At 34.9% G+C, this 26,735-nt stretch overlaps 1 protein-coding gene across 2 annotated transcripts; it reads left to right on the top strand.

Annotated features, from left to right (window-relative positions):
* The first annotated feature begins 436 nt into the window (after positions 1-436).
* On the top strand, positions 437-4,095 carry LOC113353776 (agamous-like MADS-box protein AGL29). Of its 2 annotated transcripts, XM_026597275.1 has the most exons (6): positions 437-567; positions 1,251-1,339; positions 1,664-1,871; positions 1,955-2,179; positions 2,437-2,614; positions 3,263-4,095. In XM_026597275.1, exons 5-6 carry the CDS (start codon positions 2,524-2,526, stop codon positions 3,856-3,858), a joined length of 687 nt encoding a protein of 228 aa, XP_026453060.1. In that variant the 5' UTR covers positions 437-567; positions 1,251-1,339; positions 1,664-1,871; positions 1,955-2,179; positions 2,437-2,523; the 3' UTR covers positions 3,859-4,095. The 2 variants fall into 2 exon arrangements, 1 of the variants encoding a protein (XP_026453060.1); XR_003361518.1 differs by lacking the exons at positions 437-567; positions 1,251-1,339 and having other exon boundaries at positions 1,698-1,871; positions 2,698-3,275.
* The last annotated feature ends 22,640 nt before the right edge of the window (positions 4,096-26,735 follow it).

Genomic DNA, 26,735 nt, shown 5'->3' with positions numbered 1-26,735 from the left:
TTTCGCACTCCAATATCGCTCATTTCGATTCGTGTTTGCTTTGCTTGGTCAATTTCTTGATTGAATTGGAGTCCAAGATATTTAAGTTTAGAGTTTATTTTCATTTTTGATTTTAGGTTTTTGAGAATAAGGGCATTCTAATAATTTAAAGCATTTAAGGATATATAAGTAATTGCACTATCTTTAGACACCTCTTATAAACCCATCCTAGATGGTATAATGAATGAGTATGGCTCAAAAAAAAATTGATTATGCCTCAAAAACAGGTTTCGGGTGAATGGGGACTCAAGTCACTTGGGTAAGACTCGGAATAAATCACAACTCAAGGACCCCCCACAGGCCCACACTATACCCTATGAATTCTAATCGACGGAGACACAGCTTCAGCTCACAGTATTTCCGTCCCGGGTATAACGATTTTAAAATATCTCACGGAAAAGAGAACCAGCAAACTACACACTGATAATAACAGGCGAGATTCATTTCACTTCCCGGCCGGGTATATAACGATTCTTAAATCTCTGAAACAGAAAAGAGAACAAGTAAACCACAAACTGATAATAACAGGTGAGACTCATTTCTCCGTCCCATCCCCAATAATAATTGTTGCTTTTGAATTCGAATTTTCAATCAGTTCAAATTTCAGCTCCAAATTTCTATTGGGATCTTGTCAATTAGGTTGATGCAGCTTTGTTGATCCGAAGCATCAAAGGCAATGCGGTGGTTTCCTACAATTTTCTAAGTTATTGATTCAATTTTGACAGATACGAATTAGTTCTGTAAATGTGCATGGAAAATTAGGGGGATCATATATGTTGACCATCCAATACATTGAGTAATATCTCGAATCTAGAATGAAACGGCTTTCCAAATGTTATTGTCATCTTCGCAGTTTTGTACTTTGTTCTAATTGACAGGGTTGCTTTTAAGGTTTCACAAAATGATCTGTTGTTATAAGCCGAATCATTGAATTTCTACTCACTTATGATGGCAGCTGATGGCCAGTTACTTCCCACTCCAGAATTTGATTCTGGCATTCGCGGAGTGACCATCATTTGGAATGAATACATTTGTTACAACTTGTCAGATTTTCATTCTTCTTCAGCAATATACTGGATAACGTCTAGTTGTTTAGGTTTGTGGTGTGTGGAAGTTTTCATTTTGGTGCCCCTAAAAATGCATTTGTTTAGATATTTTCCCTTTGAATATTTAGTTGGAGTTGAGCATACCACTTCCAAATGTTTATGCAGGTCAGAAGGTAACACAAACATCTTTTTCATATATCCCGTCCCTGGAGAACAGACATGAATTTCGTGTAAAAATGTATCACAAACCAAAGGTAAATCGCTTTTTCTAAAGTTGCAAAGATTATTCTGTTTTGAATGTGTTGTGAACTCTGGTGCTTGGCTGATCCGCAGATGCTTCCATGTCCTCTAAATCAGTCGTACCCAATCCCTGCATAGTGCATATGACCCAAAGGCGGTCTTAGTATCATCTCAATGTAAAGTTTTATTCTTCAGTTTATTATTCCAACTATATGTCGGTTTTGAGTCTTTTGATGGTCCTTTCGCTTTTAAGATGGTAAGGTTTTGTTGCTCAACCCCTATATACATCCTAATGCTTTATTCTAACTAATCACCATTTCCTTTCTTCTCTTTTTCAGAGATACCCAAAAATACACACAGCAGATGGAGATGGTTTCTTATATAATGTATATGCACTCCCCCAAAGATGGGTTTTTTCACTAACTAATAGGTTTAACGACACAATCAACCTGGTCATCAGCAACTTTTCCTGAACCACATGTACCCATTTTTATGAATGAACCTAAGGCTGATAAATTCATGAAGCTACTACTTCCTTCACTGAGGGTAAGAGACAACTTGAATTTAATTAACTTCAAGGAGTTGAAATCAATGTCCAATTCATCGCCTGTTTTTGTTTTTGCCACCAGTAATCATACAAATGTTGCTTCTATAAAGAGCAGACTGGGGATCAGAAGGAATGTGGTGTCAGGGTTGGGCTTGTTGTGGCAGCATAGGGCTACTGCATAATGAGCATACATTTTGTGACCGCGGCCTTGAACTTCAATCATGCAGATTTGATTAAAGAATATGCAGCACATTTTAGCTTCTCTGATCTGCAAAGAAGCAGCAGACATATTATCCTTGCGATTCTGGTAATAGATTCTCAACCCAGCTATTACTCGGTTTAGAGAACTTGTAATATCTGCATATATTCTGAATTTATAAGTAAGTTGCCAGTGGGAGGAATGTCGGAGATATTGTCCTTGATCCCAGCATCAGAATGCGATGGGGATGGTAGCCTGTCCCGTGTTCCCTTAAATTATTCTTCTCCCTCTCCTTGGTTAGATAAGATCTGTCTCTAGCTAGTAAAACCTTCTCATCTGGATTCATCTCGTGATGGATGTTAAAGGTGAAGACCAAACAAAAGGCTCGAACAGTGAAGGGGCTCCATGTTTATATTTGACTGCAACTATGGAATCTTCTGCACATTATCATTATGAAGTTGTGCTTCTTTTCTGGAATGGATGCATTTCATTGGGTCTTAAACTTCTCAAGGCTTAACATTCTTTGGGCTGTGTTATGTTGTGGTATGTAACAATATCCGATTTCTCAAATTTCTCATTTATCATTCAGCGAAACTGACTCTAGATTGTTTAACTTTTGTGTGTAGCTTGATTGCTTCATCATTTGGAACAACTTGGAAAAATGGTCATTTAAGATGATGGTTCTTTTGGCGGGTGTTTCTTCCATTAGGAAAGCTAGGAGCACCAATTTTATAAACCTTATACAGTTTGCTTAGTCCCCAGAGTTTCATACTTGCTTTAACTAATCAATATAAGTACTACTTCCTGTTAGATTTTAGCAGTTTTTTGTGTGCTCCAGAGAAATGGCTTAGGCAAAAGTATCTTGCAAGTCAAAGATCGTTGACCATGTAACAGAGTCTCTGTCTTTAAAAACAGGGGATTCTTCCGCCTATCAGTTCTAACCCTAAATACCGGACAACACCGAAAATCTTGGCCCCAAAGATACACAGCTATTTGTATAAGTACTAGAAGTTACTCTTTTTTTTTCATCTCTCCATTAACACACAACTCAGAAACATCTTTCTTCCGAGTAGTGAATTGGGTTTTATTTTGTTGTTTTTCTAAAGTTAGGGTTTGCTTCTAAGATTGAATCTTGATTTGAGTTTTCTGTTGTCAAATTCTAGAATTAACAGAGGAATTTCTTTAATCAAGGTATAATAATGGGTACGGGGAGGAAGAAGATTGAGATAAAGATGATACATGATAGGAAAAAAAGAAGCGTAACATTCTCCAAAAGACGTCAAGGTCTGTTTAAAAAAGCTGATGAATTATGTCGTCTCACTGGTGCAGATATTTCTCTGAGTGTATTCTCCCCTTCTGGAAAATTGTTTACGTTTGGTTGCTCTAATTCAGATGAAGTCCTTTACAGATTTCCTGTGAAAGAAGAAGAAAAGGAAGTTGATGGGAATAATAGTAGATCAGAAAATGGTGATGGGTTTTGGTGGAATAATCTAAACATTGACGAACTTGATACTCTCGAGAAGGTAGACGCTGTGACAGAACAATTGCTTCAAGTGCAGAATCTTGTTGTCAAGAGAAAGGAAGAGTTACTTGCTGCATTATCCACCTCTTCAGCCGCGGCAAAAGAAACTACTACTAGTAATATGGAGGATTCTTGTATGTTTTCAGTGAAACAAGAAGACGATTCTTGGTTTCCTTCTCTAACGTCTGGTTATATGAATGAGTTTGATGAATTACTGAAAGATTTCTATGTTGATCAAAAGATGCAACAACTGCCCGCTTATTAACCAAGAAAGAACCCAAACGAGGAAGGAGTTCTTGAAGGATTTAAATGTACTTACTGTATGTAGTGTTGTTCTTATCATTTGAAGTTACAAAACTGAAAATCAATGTTCAATTTTCATTGTTGTTATTGTCTCTTGAAAACAATGTATGTGATTACAACAAATTGTAGCACTGAAACTCATTATGGTTTCCATGATTTTGCTTATGCATATTCAATTTCAAAATGGCTGGTCACTTTATATCGTTGCTTGTATGATTGTTCATTCTCTCGCTTTCGAAATTTCAGAATGTTTTCATTACTTTCCTGACATGGTCAAGAATTTTACAACTTGAATTATGTTCCTAGTGAGAATCTGTTAACTTGAGTTCCTAAGGATGTAATCCAATAAAATTTTGTGATAAGTCGTGTCGTGAACCTCTAATAGATGAGTCCTAAGCAGTGTAAGCTAATTACAGACAGGCAGCGGCTCTCCTATTCAAACAATTTTCAGCTGTGAGGATATTGCGGCATTCACAGAATTGGCCTATCACTACAATTAGTTAGTGCCCAATCTTAGTGAAAACTTGAATGTAAATTTACAATGAAGTGATAGAGCTGACTCAGCTGGCGGTAACTTCACGGTTACCAGAATGTGGGGTGTAATTGGAGGGGAATGGTTGCCGTGCCGAGGTGGTGGCGCATTCTAACTAGTGACAATGAAACTTGGATTGTTCTGCTTTCATATTGAAGGTGTCCTAGGTAATTTGGATGTCAACCTCATTATGCAAGCACTCTTCAAATACTTCTACCAACATTTCCTTGCCTTTTTGTTGCATTCATACAACTTCAAAGGTGAATACATGAAGTCCATATTCACATATCCACCAATTAGCATGTGTAATGAATGTCTGGCTAATAAGATTAAAGAAAAATAATGTAATCATTGCCGAATTTCACACATGACTCTCTCATTTGTTTTTACCTCTACCAATGTGACCAACCCAGTTACCCAGCTGTTTTTAGACTTCAATATATGTCACCTATGACATATCGATCACAGAGAAGATCGAGGTGGGATATTCAGAAGACCAAAGACCAAGTCAGTTGCAGATTTATCTTTACCTAGTCAAGTTTGTTATTTAGGTTTAGGTTAAATGGTTATCCTAATATCTTATAAATAGGAACCTTATGTGTATATCATTATCTCAGATAATTCATCTGATGATCATAATATATTTCATCCTATGGGATTTGTCAGTGGATGTAGGTCGAGTGACCGAACCACTTAATCTTTGTGTTCTTTCAATTTCCCTCTTACCATTTATATTTTATGATGGTATAGAGCAGGAAACGATCCTGACCAAATTTGCTTCTGCTTTCTAGTTTTTTTTCTTCTTCCCAAACCCTATTCGTGCTAGTAATAGTGTTCTTCATATTAAACTAGTATTTGTTGTTGCAGCTCTTCAATCGATATATGTCTCAATCAATTTTATATGTTCTGTCGATGATGTTTTCTCTTTTCCTATTTGTGGTGTCACCTAAATAACTAGGAGAGTCTACATATTTAGATGAGTTTTTCACCTTCTTTTCTTTCTTAGCATCATCATTTTTTTTCTATCATCAAGATCAATCGATGCTTCTTCCGCTTCGTTTTCTCCAATGCAATATTGATCACCCGTTGTATTTTTCGCTAAATCACTGTTTCAAGATCCATGTTTTAATATCAAGGGTTTGAATCATCTTGTAAGGACCCTCGAGCTCGTCAACGTTATTAGACCGGTCAAGTGATGAATTAGCCGATAATAACTCAATTAGCTAATATAGATGTTAATTATTAGAAATTAATCTAACAACGATCTATGTACGAAACTAGTACCATTGAATAGATCTCGGAAAGTTATGCGGAATGGACTGCTCGAACGTGTCAATCGGATACCGTACGAAGAAGATATCATCGGAATTATGAGAAGGGAAGAATAGTCATTTTGCGGCTTAGCCGGCATGGTCTCCCCATATCATTTTGTAGAGTAACTTTATCATTCGTCTTTGACCTTATCAGACCAAGTCGAGCATATAAGATCATTCGGTCTTATTCTTTCTCTTTCTTTCTCGTTCTATCTTCTTTCTTCTTCTCTCTTCGTTCTTCCCCTATTCTCTCTATTCTGCGTGCGTGTGAGAGACCAAGTGGAGGTTTTGTGATCGGTAGGAGGTGGAGAATATTATGGAGTAGTTGGTGGTAGTGGTGTTGTTACTGTTTGAGTTTAGGAGGAAGTTGAATCGAGAAATCAATGAGTTAGGGTTTCTGGATTTGAGTTTGGGCCTGTGTAGAACAATTGATGATGATGAGACTAAGATCGAGAGATGTAAAATAGATTTACGGGTAGATAAAGAAGCAATGGGTGGAGGTTTAATTACAGTTATAAAGAAGATTTTGGATATTAAATTAGGGACATACTGATTCTGAATTGAATGGATAATCGATTGGTCAATGGCTAAAGAACGAAGGGTTGTTGTTTACCTGAAGTTATGAGTTTGAATTTATACAGAATCGAAAGGTTAGAGTTTAGTAGAATTTTCAGTGAGGATTGAAGAATGAAATTGGAAGTCTAAAAGATATATTTGAGATGGGTTTTCGTGTTGTAATGATTGACAGTGAAGTTAAGGTGTTGGAATTGATTAGAAGATCAGTTCAGGGTGTGTGTTGATTGTTGCAAGACATGTGTGATGTTTTGAATGCATCTCAAGATGTTAGTGGAGACTAAATGGTTGAGGTAATTATTCTTCACTGTGATCTTAATAAAGTTATTTGGTTCTTATTGAAGTTGTGTAATTGTTGTGGAGTTGAAATGGTTTAGTTGTTAATGCTGTTTTGAGATGCAATTGAAGTATAATTGAGAATAGTGTGTACTGAGAAGTTTAAGAAGAAGGTGATGCTGCTGTGTTGATGATGGATGAGTTATGGTGATGTTCCTTAACTGGTGGTGTTGGTGTAAAATATATGATGAGCTTAGTTGAGTTGTCTTAAGTGGTGATGAAGAGAACTGGATTGTGGTGGTGGTTTTATATGATGAATGTAACTGGGTGTATTGGTTGAAGTGATAATGAGATTGCTGTTGGACTCAAATTTTCTTGCAGTTGATGATGTGTGTGCAGAGATGTTTGTATTGTAGTGATGCTGTGGATGTTAATGAATATGTAATGATGTTGAGGTTTATACTTTGGAGTATGTTGAATTGCAAGCTAGAGAACTGGAATTGTAAGAATGTGAACTAGAGGTGTTGTTGGTGCTGGGATGGAGTTGCAGGTGATGTTGGTTTGGTATGTACAGGGTCTTGGAGATATTAAAGGAGTTGAATTGCAGAGCCGAATAGTTACAGTTGGGGAAATGTTTTGGTTATTAAAGAGGTTTGTATTAGAATGTAGTGGAACTGAATGAAGAGAAGTTAGATGGTTGATTAGAGTTTCGATAGTGTTGGTTGTCAAAACCTTGGAACTGCATATTGTAGGTAATCAAAACTGTTGTTTGTAAATGAAATTCATTATTGTTTTGTATTTGAATTGAGGTTGAATTGTTAAACAAGAAGATGAGAATGTAAGAAACATAGTTGAAGTTTTTCTGCAATAGAAGCTTACATAATAGTCATCCCAGTCAGCTGTTGGTTTAGCTGACTAGTTTTGATGACTCAGTTAATATGACTGAGTCGATTTGAACCGTTAACCTGAGTTGAATCAGTTTGACTCAGAGTGGCTCAGTGAACCTTAGACTCAGTTGACCAGGACCTTGACCTTTGACTGACGTTGACTGTTAGTTGAACCATTTGATCATTGTTGACCATTAGTGACCGTTAAATGGACTAGCCTTGTGTATTGGGCTTGTTTCATAGACTTGGGCTTATGAATAATTACCCTAGATTGATGTTTGGACCCTTATGGTCCGAATTAGCCTTTGACTTATTCTTCAAAGTTGTAGATATTCGTAAGACTTAACTATGGATTATAGAATCAATCTAATTGAATTAGTAAACCTTAGTTATGCTAAAGATAGAGAATGAAAAGGTGTAAAGTCATAAATGGGCCTAGAACCATTTGATATAACTATATGATTCTTGTGTGAGCCATGATGGCTAGATTCTTAGACTTCTTGTGTGATTAACAGTTAGTTTATATTAACAACGATCGATTCAAAGGATGAACCAGTGGATCGTAGATCTCGAGGTAGGAGTGGCTTGTCATCAAAAGAGGTGGTAATACATTTAACTCTTTTGTGATTATTTTTCTTTTCTTTTACCAAAGTTTATTGTTTAACAAATTCATGCATTGTCTGATCGTGTATTCCTTGCATTGTTTAGTTTTAAATTCCGAAAGTTCAGTTCTCTCTTTTAATCTTTCCATTGTTTGGAAAGGAATTGTAATGCTTGTTTGTCTTTATGAATTGTTGGGAAATAAGAATTTCCATTTGAATGCTTGGAAATAAGAATTTCCATCTGTGGTATATAGGATACTTCTCCTTCATTTATATATACATGAATTCGAGCTTTTATGCAATCACTAGGTGCGGGACGAGTCACCATATAGCTATCTAGGTGCGGGACGAGTCACCAATATTATATATTGTTTGGAAGGAGTTAGTTCCATATACATGATTGTTTACCTCTGTGATTTGATTGGGATTGGTGTTAGAGAAAACATGAATTGTTTTCAAATCATTTCAATGATTACTTAAAAGTTAAATGTTATTCCTACGGGGCACCCATTTTAGGGATGATGTGCTCACCCATTCCCACTTTCAGTTTTAGAGACAGATCAGAGTTGCGCATCGAAAGCTTCGAGGAGTTGAGTCCGTTAGTTGGTTGACTTTTACTATATTTATTATATTACATGTTATATTTGTAAATCAAATGACTATTGTATATGCATCATTTCAGAGGAGTTCTTATATATATATATATATATATATATTTCCGAGCGGGCTAGTTTTGGGTTAAGTTTTGTAGCAGATTTCTTAATTGAATGCTTAGGTTTATGATTTAGATTCGTAGTGCCTCTTATTTAGTTAATCTCTTGGATTAGTCAGCTGCTATCTTTGGGGCGCTACAATGTTGATATCAGAGCTCACTATTAGATCTTATATGGGAAAAGATAGGAGTAGCCAGTGCCAGTTAGTGAACTAGATTAGTTTAGAACTGGGTTGGGTTGTGAGATAAATCTTAATCACTAAAAGCTATCAATAATTAAAAGAATTATTTGATTGATTGATTTGTTTGTTTGGTTGTTTGTTTGTATAGATAATGAAGTAAAAATTATAGGGTACACCAATAACTTTAGCTAATGAGGATTTGAGAATAATTAATCTAAATAGTATGAACACTTACACAATCCAAATTGAAAAATAGTGAGATTAACACAATTGATAAATCTTGAAAGTCACATAGAAACTTATTGAATACCTTGACTTGTACGAAGAATCAACAATTTACAATTATGTAAATGTTAAAAATATTTTTGGGACTCAATAATAATTTGTAAGAGTAATTAGAACAATGATTCAATTATCAATGTTAACCAATAACATATTATAATATATTAAGATGATAATAATAGTAATACTAATTTTAATAAAGTAACGTTAGCATTTCTTAATTAGTGTCATGTTAAATTCAACTTAACTAAAATCTCATTAAAGATATATAACGATAAAAATAATAATTATGAATAAATAGCCATGAAAAAAAATATTATTAACACCTATCTACGGTTAAATTTTGTAAATTAAACTAATGAGAACTAGAAATATATTTTGTGTTTAAACTAGATAATTAGGTGTTATACTTTAGAAAGTGAGGATATAATATACAAAATAGGAAGACTAACTTGATAGAAATCTTGTACCTAAATTATCTTTAGTCTAACAAATGATCCAGTAAAACTATAAAATGAAACAGACATACATGAAGTAGTAATAATAGTATTCAGATGCTTAGTATAATATTAGAATTAAAAGAAAATAAGTTTGTACATTAATAGGATCTTTCTTCGTAGATAGATTTAATCACCTTTTGAAATGGAAAATTAGTGTGACGAACTTAAACTGTTAGAATTTAAACTAGTATTATATTGAGCATAATTTAAATTAAAATCTCAATAACAAATATATAGCGATAAAATAACGATTATGATTAAATAGCGATGGAAAATTATTAGTGCCTATGTACGATTAAGTTTTGCAAAGTTAAATAATAAAAAATTAGAATTATTTGTTTTGCGTTCAAACCACGGATAATATAAGACTTATTAGGTAGGATTAAGATCGTGAGGTCATATGATGCATACAATAGAGACTACCTTATACCCGGATTTTCTTTAGTCCAATAAATGATTCATTAAATCATTAAATTATACACACGAAGTGGTATTTATAGTACTTGGATGCTTAGTACAAAATTAGATTTAAGGGAATAAATTTGTCTATGAAGAAGATACTTACTATGTAAAAATTATTCAGACATATTGTATTTTTACGCAGACTCAAATTTAGATCATATTAAATTACCAACGTCAATATTTAACAAGATAGAGTATATGGATTCAATATGGATAAATAAAATTTAATATATCAATCTTTTCGCGAATGTAGGATTATATTTAGAAGATTAAAACTTGGTGTACCAACTGAACTATTAACTTAAGAATAATGAAAATGATAGTATAATTAAGACTAAAAATTGTGATTAGATAGGCGAATAGTAACACTATATAATACTTATTATTATAAAATTTAAGCTTATTATAAATATTATTTGGATAATAATTATAGGATAGCAATAGGAAAGTGTAATTCTTATTAATAGTACACTTTAAGGATTACTTAGCGATGATATAAATTTAAGGAAACAAAGTTAGATTAAATTAAATCCAGTATTAATAATAAAAATTAATATTGGCATTATAATTAATTACGATTAAACTTTATCAGTTTAAGAAATAAGAAATAACTGTAATAATACTAATAAAATTGTTAATACCAAACAATTGTGAAAAATTGTTAGCTGTTATTTACTTATATCAAGTCAGATAACGAAATAAACAAATAGATATAAATTTTATATTTGGATAATGGTAATAACATTAAGTTGTTCTTAAATAGTACATGATTTAAAAATTATTTAATTATAATAATATAGTTTCATTTGGAATTAAAATTCGACTTCATTAGAATAAATAAATAATAATAATGATAAAATAAATTTTAATGATTAAATTGCTTAAAATGATGTAACCTATTTATATAAATTATGAAGCAAATTTTTTAAGCTAAATTAGTTAAAATAGAATTTAAAGATTGATTAGTCATAATAAGTTAGCATTTAATTAATCCATCACTGGGGAATAATGAAGGTTGTGTTTTCTCTGTTCCTAGGAGGCATTGTTGGGATTGGCCAACCTTGACAGGGCAACTGCATTCAGAGATGACCGATCATAGAAGTATGATGTAAATTAATTTAGAAAACCAATAGATGTAAGTTCACTTAGAAAGATTCGTAAGATTCTTCCTTGAAGTTAGAGACAAATATCTTATAAAATAGAAATTAGTTAAAATGTTTAAAGATTAGAATTTATAGTTTATCCCCTATGTCAATCAGTATAAGAAACTTAGACTTTCCTATTTGGTAGAACTTAAATCAGTATGGTTGAACCTAGAGCCACAAATTTTAGTTATAGGAAGCCATATAGGTTTGTGTTTTGTTTCTTTTCTTTGCGCTTATACAAGAGATAGGATTATTCTATAAGGTGGGGAGTTTTGAAGACCAGAAGGATGGTTTGATTTTCGAGGACGAAAATGAATAAGGTGGGGAAAATGTAAGCACCCTCGAGCTCGTCAACGTTATTAGACCAGTCAAGTGATGAATTAGCCGATAATAACTCAATTAGCTAATCTAGATGTTAATTATTAGAAATTAATCTAACAACGATCTAGGTACGAAACTAGTACCATTGGATAGATCTCGGAAAGTTATGCGGAATGGACTGCTCGAACGAGTCAATCGGATACCGTACGAAGAACATATCATCGGCATTATGAGAAGGAAAGAATAGTCATTTTGCGGCTTAGCCGGCATGGTCTCCCCATATCATTTTGTAGAGTACCTTTACCATTCGTCTTTGACCTTATCAGACCAAGTCGAGCAGATAAGATCATTCAGTCTTATTCTTTCTCTTTCTTTCTCGTTTTATCTTCTTTCTTCTTCTCTCTTCTTTCTTCCCCTGTTCTTTCTCTTCTGCGTGCGTGTGGGAGATCAAGTGGAGGTTTTGTGATCGGTAGGAGGTGGAGAGTGGTGTTGTTACTGTTTGAGTTTAGGAGGAAGTTGAATCGAGAAATCAATGAGTCAGGGTTTCTGGATTTGAGTTTGGGCCTGTGTAGAACAATTGATGATGATGAGATTAAGATCGAGAGATGTAAAATAGAGTTACGGGTAGATGAAGAATCAATGGGTGGAGGTTTAATTACAGTTATAAAGAATATTTGGGAGATTAAATTAGGGTTCATATTGATTCTGAATTGAATGGATAATCGAGTGGTCAATGGCTAAAGAACGAAGGGTTGTTGTTTACCTGAAGTTATGAGTTTGAATTTATAAAGAATTGAAAGGTTAGGGTTTAGTAGAATTTTCAGTGAGGATTGAAGAATGAAATTGGAAGTCTAAAAGATATATTTGAGATGGGTTTTCGTGTTGTAATGATTGATAGTGAAGTAAAGGTGTTGGAATTGATTAGAAGATCAATTCAGGGTGTGTGTTGATTGTTGCAAGACATGTGTGATGTTTTGAATGCATCTCAAGCTGTTAGTGGAGACTAAATGGTTGAGGTAATTATTCTTCACTGTGATCTTAATAAAGTTATTTGGTTCTTATTGAAGTTGTGTAATTGTTGTGGAGTTGAAATGGTTTAGTTGCTAATGCTGTTTTGAGATGCAATTGAAGTATAATTGAGAATAGTGTCTACTGAGAAGTTTAAGAAGAAGGTGATGCTGCTGTGTTGATGATGGATGAGTTATGGTGATGTTCCTTAACTGGTAGTGTTGGTGTAAAATATATGATGAGCTTGGTTGAGTTGTCTTAAGTGGTGCTGAAGAGAACTGGATTGTGGTGGTGGTTTTATATGATGAATGTAACTAGGTGTATTGGTTGAAGTGATAATGAGATTGCTATTGGACTCAAATTGTCTTGCAGTTGATGATGTGTGTGCAGAGCTGTTTGTATTGTAGTGATGTTGTGGATGTTAATGAATATGTAATGATGTTGAGGTTTATACTTTGGAGTATGTTGAATTGCAAGCTAGAGAACTGGAATTGCAAGAATGTGAACTAGAGGTGTTGTTGGTGCTGGGATGGAGTTGCAGGTGATGTTGGTTTGGTATGTACAGGGTCTTGGAGTTGCAGAGTCGAATAGTTACAGTTGGGGAAATGTTTTGGTTATTAAAGAGGTTTGTATTAGAATGTAGTGGAACTGAATGAAGAGAAGTTAGATGGTTCATTAGAGTTTAGATAGTGTTGGTTGTCAAAATCTTGGAACTGCATATTGCAGGTAATCAAAACAGTTGTTTGTAAATGAAATTCATTATTGTTTTGTATTTGAATTGAGGTTGAATTGTTAAACAAGAAGATGAGAATGTAAGAAACAAAGTTGAAGGTTTTCTGCAATAGAAGCTTGCATATTAGTCATCCCAGTCAGATGTTGGTTTAGCTGACTAGTTTTGCTGACTCAATTAATATGACTGAGTCGAGTTGAACCATTAACCTGAGTTGAATCAGTTTGACTTAGAGTGACTCAGTGAACCTTAGACTCAGTTGACCAGGACCTTGGCCTTTGACTGACTTTGACTATTAGTTGAACCCATTTGATCGTTGTTGACCATTAGTGACCATTAAATGGACTAGCCTTGTGTATTGGGCTTGTTTCATAGACTTGGGCTTATGAATAATTACCCTAGATTGATGTTTGGACCCTTATGGTCCGAATTAGCCTTCGACTTATTCTTCTAAGTTGTAGATATTCGTAAGACTTAACTATGGACTATATAATCAATGTAATTGAATTAGTAAACCTTAGTTATGCTAAAGATAGAGAAAGAAAAGGTGTAAAGTCATAAATGGGCCTAGAACCATTAGATAGAACTATATGATTCTTGTGTGAGCCATGATGGCTAGATTCTTAGATTTCTTGTGTGATTAACAGTTAGTCTATATTAACAACGATCGATTCAAAGGATGAACCAGTGGATCGTGGATCTCGAGGTAGGAGTGGCTTGTCATCAAAAGAGGTGGGAATACATTTAAATCTTTTGTGATCATTTTTGTTTTCTTTTACCAAAGTTTATGTTTTAACAAATTCATGCATTGTCTGATCGTGTATTCCTTGCATTGTTTAGTTTTAAATTCCGAAAGTTTTGTTCTCTCTTTTAATCTTTCCATTGTTTGGAAAGGAATTGTAATACTTGTTTGTCTTTATGAATTGTTGGGAAATAAGAATTTCCATTTGAATGCTTGGAAATAAGAATTTCCATCTGTGGTATATAGGATACTGCTCCTTCATTTATATCTACATGAATTCGAGCTTTTATGCAATCACTAGGTGCGGGACGAGTCACCATATAGCTATCTAGGTGCGGGACGAGTCACCAATATTATATATTTTTTGGAAGGAGTTAGATTCATATACATGATTGTTTACCTCTGTGATTTGGTTGGGATTAGTGTTAGAGAAAACATGAATTATTTTCAAATCATTTCAATGATTAGTTAAAAGTTAAATGTTATTCCTACGGAGAACCCCTTTTAGTGATGATGTGCTCACCCATTCCCACTTTCAGTTCAGAGACAGATCAGAGTTGCGCAGCGAAAGTTTCGAGGAGTTGAGTCCGTTAGTTGGTTGACTTTTACTATATTTATTGTATTACATGTTGTATTTGTAAATCAAATGACTATTGTGTATGTATCCTTTGAGAGGAGTTCTTGTATATATATATTTCCGAGCGGGCTAGTTTTGGGTTAAGTTTTGTAGCAGATTCCTTAATTGAATGCTTAGGTTTATGATTTAGATTCGTAGTGCCTCTTATTTAGTTAATCTCTTGGATTAGTCAGCTTCTAGCTTTGGGGGCTTTATATCAATTTCAATTCTATCGATACTCATTTCTTCTCGATCGGTGTTCTACGCCTCACATCGTATTTTCTATCTTATTATTGTGGTTGTTTTTGGTGCATCTAGATTTCGTCTGTTCCTAATGCATCATGGATATTTATATACTTTTGGATCTCTTTAATATTGCTCATGGTATGGCTGTAAACAACAAAATATAGTTAGTTTAGGATTTGAATCAGTTGTCATGTGCCGTGTAAAAGGGTGATGCAAGGGAGATCCAAATAGTGTTACAAATGCAGTATCATTTTGGGCTTGATACTACAAGCCCTCCATTAAGCATTAGTCTTTTTATGCTTTCAAGATCATAAGCGGAACTGAAGTCTTTGCGAAGACTAGTTTTATATACTAGTGCTACCGGTGTTTCTCATTGCAACGAATTATAATCTATTGGTTGTCTGTAGGAAGACTATTCTCTACCTTATTACGAGTTTCGTCTTTGGTGTTGCCGTTCAAAAGTTCAAGTTGTACACTTCAGTTTATTCCGTGTTCAATTTGAGGGGGTGTTGGAATATATGTCACCTATGACATATCGACCACCGAGGAGATCGAGGTGGGATATTCAGAAGACCAAAGACCAAGTCAGTTGCAGATTTATCTTTACTTAGTCAATTTTGTTATCTAGGTTTAGGTTAAATGGTTATCCTAATATCTTATAAATAGGAACCCTATGTGTATCATTATCTCAGATAATTCATCTGATGATCATAATATATTTCATCCCTATGGAATTTGTCAGTGGATGTAGGTCGAGTGACCGAATCACTTAATCTTTGTGTTCTTTCCGTTTCCCTCTTATCATTCATATTTTATGACAATGAATACATTGTGGCCAGTTAGGTCTCTGAACTCAAAGCAAAAGAGGTACCTAAAGCTCAGATGTGATTGCTTAAGAAGTTGTTTTTGTGGAAATGGCTAGGCAGATATATGCACATCTAAGGCAATGACAGTATATAAAAACAAATATAAGGTGGTGGTAGGATTGATGTCAAAATCTTGGTAAAGGCCATTAGATTTTGGCCTCACACTTGTTGCTCCAGTAGTCACCTTCATCACCTACCAATTTTCTACTACATTCAATGCATGCCGAATAGTACCATCCATTGTCGGCTAGAATTCCCGCCGGTATTGCCCTTAGTAGACAGGAACGTCCAAACCCATCAAGTATCTCACTGAGAAACGCGATTTTACGCTCCTCCCTGAGATACGTGATAAGAATGCGTTCCTTACACGAGAGAAACTCGCTCCCATTCAATGAGAAACGTTTCAGTCCAATCACAGAGGAAAATGGACAAAAAGAAAAAAGAAAAAAAAGCAGAGAAAAAAGAAAGGAAGAAGAAAGGGGAAGAAGAAAAAGGAAGAATAAAGGGAGAAGAAGAAGAAAAGAAAGTAGAGAAGAAAAAAGGGAAGAGAAGCAGGAAGACGTGCGGCTGCAAAAATGGAGAAGAAAAAATGTAGTTTGCTTTAAAAACCCTAGGTTGAAACTAGACACGTCTTGTTACTCTTGGGCTAAGTCTAAACCCAAGCCCAATCCCAATGTTTTCACCTGCACTATTTTCTCATATACACTTCCACCTACACTATATATGTCTACAGACTCTACACTTCCGGTCTTGCACCTCGGAGATCAATGAATAAGATAAAAGTACGAAACTAGATTCAGAATGCTCTAAGAAAAGAAAACATGAGTGAATGAACGAGATATTATAGGAAAATCAATAGTACAACTGATATTTCTATAAAACCTAATTTGCGTTCTTGACACGTTCCTCGTATCTCATTTTTGTTGAATTTCACGAATCCCGCTTCCGACCTCGTTCTCGTTCCTGGCTACTAAGGTATTGCCTGACATATAAATATATTTAAATCCTGCATACATGCATAAAACATAGAGGCAACAATCAATTACATTATATATATCTTTTGGCATTTGCAACGTTTGCATCGCACTGCATCATGTTAAAACCTATTGGATTCTATTTAACCAGGAGGAGCTCTAAGATGGTTTTTCTGTTGTCTGTATTTTAGAGATTTATAGATGTTTTCCATTTTTTGTTCAAAACTATAATCTGACAAGGTGGTGCCATGTGATAGGACCTGCGTAGCATGTTTGTGTTTTCGGGAGGTTATCAGCCTTTAGAAAACAAATAACTAAATCCCTGCACTAAAACAAACATCTCCATATCCAACTTGCACTTTTTATTCTCTAAATGGACGTGATTTGATACAATGTTTCAAATACAAAAGGAAGGGCGGCTATACCGTTAAATGTGTTTCAACTCTTTCAAATTTGAATAAAAGGTTTTCTGAAAGGGTGAAGAGAACAAGATCCAAGCATTCTAAAACTCAAGGGATTGTTGGATCCAAGCAGAATTCTAGTGGTACTGCTCACCGCAACACAAACTGGCTGTGTTGGAAAGTGCATCCTTATCTCATATTCCCATTAAGAGTCGAGGAATTTGCACAAAAATAGCTCCTAATGATGCTGAGCCATTGCTCCATAAGATAAGAGATAAAAAACCATGTCAAGAGGTCAAGTGACCTACTTGTAAACATGATGCATCTAACTGAATTTTTTTTTGTGATTGTCAAAAATTATCTCTAAACACCTTTAAATGAGTCTTTCAAGGCTCAAGGTAGTACCACATCATTCTGCGAGTCCAAAAAGACTTGATGGCGATATCAACCTATTTTATGCTTTTTATATGATATTCTACATGCCTATCCGACTCCTAAGCAAGAGGCAAGAAAATGATCCATGATAATCTCTACATAATAAGCTAAGTAGTTACATGAGCTTAGAAAAATCTAATCATATTGTTGATATTTAACTTGACATTTGAGAAGATGTGAAAACAAATTCTCAATATACTTTGGGACATATCTATCCCCAATCAACATTTTCATCATTCTTGTGATTGATATAATATTCTTAAGGCAACACTCTTGCAAAAATAATTTTGAATATTTTTCTTTTGAAAGAATAAGTTTTTTTAGAAATTCTATATTCAAAATTGAAATTATAGTTCACGAACGGAAAAAGGGCCTAATAAGTTTCGTAACCGCTCATTGAATACTTTTTTCATCTTTCTTAGTTCTACTAGTTTTGGAATTTCTTCTAAAAATTGTGTGTGGAGAGACTATTTAAGTATCATTTGTGAGAAATCTAAAGTCACATCTGTTAGAGCATCGCTCGATCGAACTTGCAAGTTTTCCTATCTCAAGCTTGTTATCAATGTTAACTGTACGAAACTATATATTGATTTCTAGTCTACTAACATCAAGTCTCGGACTAGGATTAGAGTATGGTAGTTAAGTATCAGACATCATTGAATAACCCTCGAAGATTAAAGACTGCAGAACAAACGAAGATATTTGCGAGAACTTCATCAACAAGAGGTATTTGAAGACTGACCTACCCTATTTACTACCAGCATTTAGCATTCTACCTTTTGAGACTATGTCGTATAATTTTAGTAGATTTAATAGTGCAAAGAAGAAATTTTGAGCTCAAGCTTAAACCGCCAAAACGGTTGCCCGCGCAACAATGTGTAATTTTTTTTGACTCTTTGGATTTTCTGGAAAATAAATGTTTAATTAAATATTTTTTATTATTTTTTCTTCATATTTATAGTCAGTTATATTTTTGTTTGTCTTCCTCTTCCTTTCTTCATCCCTCTTTCAGGGCAGACGTCTAAGTTCTTCATGTCTCATATTCTTGGTAAATAGATCCTTTTTAATGTTTCATTTGGAAAATCTCATGCTCGTGATGTTAGTAAACATATTCAAATTGTAAACCAACTTCGCCATGACTGCTTTGTTTAGGGTTCTTGTATTATTGGACAAGCATTGAAAGTTGTTAGAGCATAGATCGGTTGAACCCACCAAGCATTAGTATGCCACGTTTGGTTGTCATATTTTAGTATCAAAACTCATCTAGAGTCGCTTGATTAAATACTAGAGTCAAGTTTGTTTAGGTTAGACTAGAAAGTCTAGGAATGTTGAGACATACAAGTATTACTCCGAAGACCTGAAGAATGAGATGAAGTAAAGACTACAATGACGACATCATCCTTCCACTCGAGGTTAGTAATATTGACTTGATCTTGTTTCCATCCCTAACGTATCTTTCAAGTCGTGCTATATTGAAAACACAACATGCTAAGTTGTATATATTGTATATAATATTCTAGTGGTGAGACTTGGTCATAATAGTATGATTAAAGTGTCAAGGAAAATATATTACAAAGTATAAACACTTACCTTTTGGAACTTCGTAATTACGACATCGACATAATCTATTGTATATATTTATTTGATTATGTGTGCATTATATAGGTATGATTTCGTCCTAGAAAACTATGTATCCTTACATTAGTTTAAGGAAGTAGATGTATGCACTTGTTTTCATAATCGAAAGAGAAATCATGAGGTCTTGCTATTCTTTGAACATCTTTTGGATGACCAATGGAATATGAATTTGGTAGAACCTATCTTAAATTTGTTGAGACTTGAGGTATAACTGCTCATAGCTTATATAATATAGTTTGTTGTAATCGGTCATGAGCTTCACTGTAAATCTAGTTGTAACCGATCACAAGCTATATTGGAATGCAATTCGTAAGCGGTCATAAGTTACTTTGGGAACCAAGGTATAACTGGTCACAAGATGATTTGGGAAGTTAGTGTAACTGATCACAAGCTACCTTTGGGAAGCAAGTTGTAACCGATCACAAGCTAACTCGGAAGAAAGGGGTAATCGATCACAAGCTACTTGTGAGCAAGGTGTAACCGGAATCATGTTATAACAGGTCACAACATATTTTCGAGTGATGGTTTTATCGGTTCCATGTACAAAACCAATAACCATGGTTCACATATTTCTTCATGGTGTGTGTGAATTAGGGTTTTGGGTTTGTCAAGTTAAGAAACTTCTAGATGTCTACATACTTGAACATGTACATAACTCTTATCATTTATTGTTTAAAGATATTCCTTGATGCTCAAGGTGATCCCTGGTCCAAAAAAGTGAAAAGCATTTAATTATGATTTTCATCATATATGTTTTAATTACCAGTAATTAAAACATATCCTCTGGAAAATATTATTAGTTAATGTGCTAGACTAATAACACAAGTTTTCTATGAGAGTTTTCGGAAATATTGGTTAATATTAATTGGAAATAAGAAAACCTAATTTAGGTACTTTAATGCAAATCTTGAGAATATTTTCGGTTTTGGAATTTCCTTGTTGTCCAAACAACCTTGGTATATAGATACTTGAGTTTTCATTTCTTGCAAACCATCCTAAGAACCGGGCAAACTTCACTTCTTGTAGTTTCTGTTGGAGCCGTCTATTCGGAGAGGAAAGTACCCTAATTAGGCGAAATCTCTTAGGACCGCTCGTTTAAAGACTTCTGTGGGATCAAGAAGCTCTATGAGTACCGTTGGTGGGAAACTATATAATTGCAGTGTTATTAGTTTTCGATTATTGATTTGATTGACTAACGGTTGTTGAAACTTTGATTGCACCTAGTTTGTTTATTCTTGAGAATCTTCTCTTCTGATATAAGATTCACTCAAACTAGATCAGAGTATCGACGGGATCTTTAGAACCATCTTCGGATCTAAATATATCTTGTGATAATCCATTGTTAACAGACTATGTTCTCTGCGTGATTGATCACAAGATGACTCAAGTGTTGTTGTGCAGGTATTTGAAGGCAATAGAAGATTTGAAGACGAAGAAGGATTCTTATTAGTTTTCGTATCTTGTGGATTTAGTGAAAAAACCTTGATCGGCTGGTATCCAACTAGAATCAATTTATCTTATATAGACTTGATTGATTAGTTGCTTGAGATCGACATCCCTTTATAGTTTCTCTTTGAGATCTATATTGATTGAATGCAAATCTAGAACTTAATTCTTTCAGTAATCAATATTTATATTGATCGAACCAGACAAAAGGAGTTTATTAGATTAAACATAAGATCGTTTGTCAACAACTCAATAATATCTTTAGCAAGATTGTTTAAGAGTGGTTACTATTAGAGCACTGCTTGGTCGAACTCGCAAGCGTTGCTATCTCAAGCTTGTTTGTCAAGTTTAGTTGATCAAAACTATACACTTGATTTCTAGTCTACTTATAGCTATGTCTCCGATTAGGATAGAAGTGTGTAGTTGGGCTTTAGAATTCACGACGTTCACCAATTGAAGAGGAAGATCTACTGAATATTTGGAGGAACTTCATCAACAAAAGGTATGTGGAGACTGAAACTTATCTATCACTCAGAAGCCTATTCTATTTTATCTTCTAATGCGACTAAGTCGTATAACTATATAGACTTTTACATTATTGATATTTCGAGCCGAGGTTATCTCGTTTATCTATTTCTCGAAATACGTGTTGGAAGCTTGTAACTTTAGCTAAGTTCATCTTATTCTTGTCAACTTTAGTTGGAGACAATTTATTTGTTGGAAACTAAATATTAAGTCAAAGATAATCATGTGAAAATTATCTTGAACGTCTTACATGATTTGTGTGAGACAATCATTTGATGTCAACTTGGGAAGTTTCGTATTGATCGATTAATCACTTGAAAATTACTTGAAGCTAGTGGTATGTGTAAGATTACTATTATTGTCTTCCAAGGATGTTTCAATGATTAAATGACAGTTTTAGAACGACTATTATACCTGGATATCATGTAAAGTGTATACCTTGTATACTAATTGTGTAAGTCTAGTTCAGACCGAAACTATTTTTTGCAAACAGGTTTACCTGTAAACGTTCCGAGTTGTTGTTCGCGTACCTTGTTTGCGAACGGTCTAGACAAGGCTATGTCCGGAACAGTTGTTCGCGTATCTTGTTTGCGAAAGGCTGGACAAAGACAAAGTCCGGAACTCTTGTTCGCGTACTCAGTTTGCGAATAAAGTGGTCAAGTTCTAAAATCACTAAGTATGGATTTTCATATTCATGAACTCAGGTTTGTTTGCGAACTAAAGTCCCTGGAACTTTAATGTATTAAGGTATGTAAACTATTTTTACAAACCGTGCCATTATGTTCATGAATTGGTTCTTGTATAAGTACTTTGTACAATTACAAACCAAACCGATTTTGTTTCAAATGGTTCATATATATATTTTTATGGAATGATGAACAATTGAAAAAATATCTTGAAACACATTTAGATTCATTTGGCTAATTTAGGTTAACTATTATTGAGCCAACAGAGTATACACGTTTGGGTATGGTTCATCCATATCTTAATATAACTATATTTAATTTGTGTGTATCAAGCTAATACCATTTAACGGTGGATTTTGATTGCTTAATTTTTAAGCAGACTTAGATTGAATCTTAAATCAGGAGTTCATCTAACAGTGAATATTGAATGCTTTGTTATTAAGCTATCTTAGCTTTGATTGTAAGCAACCCTGATTTGAAAGACTATATAAGGGAGGACTCTAGCATCTGGGAAACCTAATCCCAACACTTACTTGTGTCCTAGTTGCAAACTAGAGTCAATTCTCCTTTAACCCAGGTTTTCCAAAACCATTATTAGGTTAACGACATGAAGACTTCGTTTGGGATAAAGCCATATCCAACTATTTTCCCTGTAGTTGTGTATTCTGATAATGGTTGGATCTGGCTTCAGAATCCCAATGAAGTCTTTAAGACGTTAACCTATAATGGTTTTAGGAAAAACCTAGGTTAAAGGAGAATCGACTCTAGTCTCAACAAGTATCACACAGGAGGTGTGGGGATTAGGTTTCCCAGTTGCTAGAGTTCTCCCTTATATAGTCTTCAAATAAAGGTTTGATAACTTTGGAACAAAGCAATCAATATTCACTGATAGATGAAACCTGATTCAAGATTCAAGCTAATATCTTTCAACCGTTAGATGGTCTTTGCTTGTTACACACAAATGAAATATACCTTCATTTAGATATGGGTAACCGTACCTAAACGTGTATATTGTGTTGGATCAATAAAACTTAACCGAAGTTAGCCATATGAACACGTTTGTCTTAATCATGTTCATCTTAACACTTCTAGATCAATTGATAATCAAATGAACCTAACTGTGTTACTCATAGAGTTATTCAATTGTTTATATTCTCATAGAAGTATACAAGACACAATTGAAGCAAAATCGGATTGATTAAAAAGAGTCAGCTCATGAAAATTTTAGCCACGGTTTGCAAAGATTTTATTCCTTAATTTATAAATGTATTTGTTCATGAGTATGAAATCATACTTAACCGACTTTAGAACTTGAACCACTTAAGTTTGTAAACAAGTACGCAAACTTAAGTTCCGGACATTAGTCACAAGCCGACAATTTGCAAATGGGTACGCAAGCTTTAGCTCCGGAACGAACTCAATAGAAACCGTTTGCGAACGGGTACAAAAACTTGGTTCCCGAACTTTAACAGTTAAATCAGTTTGTTAACGGGTACGCAAACTTCCGGTCCTGAATTCCGTCAGAACAGTTCATACACTAAGTACACAAACCGTAATGTATCCAGACATGGGTTTTAGCTCTTCACTCCCGTTTCAATCATTGAAACATTCTTAGAAGACGACAATAGTTGTCTCACACAAACTGTTAGCTTATATGAAACTTTCAATTGGTCGAATGATCAATACAAAACATCCTGAGTCTATGTTAACAACTCATGTAAGATGTTACCAGGTAATTTTCACATGATCATCTTTTGACTTTCCTCAAGAATAATGATGAGCGTGGTTAAAGCAAAAATCTTTCCAACAAAAATTTCGAGAAAGATATAAGCGAGTTAAACTCAGCTCGAAATATCAAATGTGTATAATGTAAAGTATATATAGATATATGACTTTTATCTCAATAGGGGATAGAATAGAATAGACTTATGAGTGATAGATGAGTTTAATTCTCCACATACCTTTTGTTGATGAAGTTCCACAAGCTCCCCTTAGTAGTTCTTCGTCTTCAATCAATGAACATCTTGAAGTCTAAAGCTCAACTACACATTCTATCCTAATACGAGACATAACTATAAGTAGACTAGAAATTAAAACTTATAGTTTTGTCAAGTTTACAAGCTTGAGATAGCAACGCTTGCGAGTTCGACCGAACAGTGCTCTAACAATCTCCCACTTTGTCAATTTTAGTGGCAAAACTATCAATACATATGGATTACAAAATAAATAAACTTTGTAGCTTCTCATCCAAATGCTTGGTTTCCTTGGTTCCTCAACATTCGTTGAATTCTTTGCCACTCCAAGTACTCCAGTGGTTCTGAACGTGTTCAACTTAGCATCATAGTTGTTGAAGATCCGTAGTTATAAAAAAACAAAAACAGTTGTTCTCAAATATTTATACAGTGTCATAGTATTATTACACAACATCAAAGTTCAATTGTATGACAACTTTGACAATAATACTACAGTGATATGTATCACTCCCCACAATGAAAATCACTCACCCTTACATAATGATCCGTAAATGGTAGGCATTCAAAAGTGTGACAGAAAATAAGAATAAATGGAAGAGGAAGCCTACAGTGATACCTGCAAGTGCACAGGGTCAGTTGTAGCTTGTGTGCAAGAACAGGGTCATTCCACAGGGACTTGGGGTGTTATGAAGTTTTCCTAGCTAAGCTATATGCAAGGCAGTGACAATGAGGGATAGGCAAAGGCAGTGAGCAAGGCAAAGCAATAAGGCAGAACAGTTAAGAACCAAGGCTGTAAGCCAAGGGCAGGGGGAGTTTGTGCACTGATTTCAGTGCACAACAAGCTGTAAATTGCACCAAAACTAAACAAAGCAGCAAGGAAAATTTAACTAAGCAATAAGAAAAACAGATTCAGAGTTGCAAGTGACTGTGAAAACAAATTGTGGGTTAAGCTAAGGCCTTGAATCCACCCTTGTGACCTATCCAGATAATGTAATTCTAGGTTGAATTCCTAATGGAACTAAGTGACAGCTAAGGTCAACTTATGATCCTAAGCATACAAATGGAATGGAAAGAGAATTAGCTTGCTCAACTAATGTGCTCCTAGCATTGACTGTCTTTTGACAGTACAATCAATCACAAGCACAAAGATGAGCACTAATTTCTCCCATTGCTCAATCAAAACAATGCACTAAGGCTCTAACCTAGCATTCCACTATCAGACAGTGCACTGAGGTTTCATCTAAACCTCAGCTGCAACAATTTAGCTCATGCTCAACATATAAACAACATTAACATTTATCACATATGATAATAAAAGCAAATTCAAACAAAACATGACTGAAAATTTACAAAACAAATGAACCAACAGTTGAGGAACTGGCTAGTCCAGTCCTCTTGGGTGAAGCTCTGGCTAATCCAGGCATAAGTTTTGCAACACACAACACCCAGCTCTATTTATAGCTTACAGACAATCCCCAAATTCCCCAAAAATTAGGGTTTTCCAAAATCACACAAATTCCCAAATTAAACAGTAATTGGGTTTAATTACCTACCCTATTTCACCCACTCTATCTTCTCTATACTCTTCTCAACAATAATCAGGGTTTTTATGATTTTCCCCAAATTGACTGTGAACTAGGGTTTAGAATTTTTACCTCACCAACTGTGATGAGACAATTCCATCTTCGACCCATACTTCTTCTGCTTCCCTTGCGTAATTCCCATGCTTCAATTTCATCTCTAGGTTACCTACTTCATCAACCTCTCACGCTTAGGGTTTCAGGGAAGAAACGTGAGAGATTGAGGGAATAGGGGGCTAGATAGTTAGGGGGTGATGATGGGTTGGTAGTTTAGGGATGATGTGAGACAGGTAGAGGTGGTGGCGCGGCAGTTGCAGGGAGTGGTGGTGGTTCTGCAACTGTCGGGGTAGGGGAGAAAGAGGGAGAAGAAGAAAGAGAAGAGAACAGAAGAATGGTCGATGCTTTTAGGTTAATAGGTATAGGTTGCTAGTGTGTGAGGCGGGGTATCAAAGTTCTATATTGGAGAATCTGAGTCACTGGATGCGAAGCTGTAGGTGAATCGGATGGCTACCCCTGAAGAGGCTGGTAGCGACCGTCGGATGTCTTGATACAACGAAGTTAACGGCGAAGATCGAGGTTAGGTGCTGTAGTGTTTAGCGGAAGTATCGATATTTGATGCACATGCATAGGAGCGACCGTAGGATTCAAATGCAATCTAATCTGAAGGCTTGGAAATTAAGCACTACAGTGTTTGACAAGAACCTCGTATTTTGATGCACTCTACTGAAGCGACCATTGGATTTCGATGATCCAATCCGACGGCTGAATATGAAGGCGGGTATGGATATTGGAAATGGGTTTGGGTGAGGGTTTTGGGCCTTGGGTATGCCAAGCCCATATCTTCTTTAAGAACAATTCTTCCTCTTCAAGCCCACTTCTAGCCTTTTGGTCTTGCGCACAACATTTTTCGCGGCTTCCTTGTGTGATTCCTCTTGGCTTCCACCACTTTTCTGCTCTTTTCCGCTCCGCAATTCATCCAAACTTTATTTATTACCTAAAAATGCAAAATTAATTAATAAAAATATTTATTCTTGAAAACAAAGAAAATACAGAATATGGGATAAAATGTAGAATTAATGCACAAAAGATGAGTTAATTGCCAACAAAAAGATATAGAAATATGCACTTTTTAGCACTCATCAAATACCCCCAAACCTGAATTTTACTTGTCCTCAAGTAAAACAAA

Source organism: Papaver somniferum, chromosome 2, assembly GCF_003573695.1.
Source record: "Papaver somniferum cultivar HN1 chromosome 2, ASM357369v1, whole genome shotgun sequence".
Classification (NCBI taxonomy): domain Eukaryota; kingdom Viridiplantae; phylum Streptophyta; class Magnoliopsida; order Ranunculales; family Papaveraceae; genus Papaver; species Papaver somniferum.
Note: the sequence above shows the minus strand (reverse complement) of the source record. Positions and strands in the feature narration are given on the sequence as shown.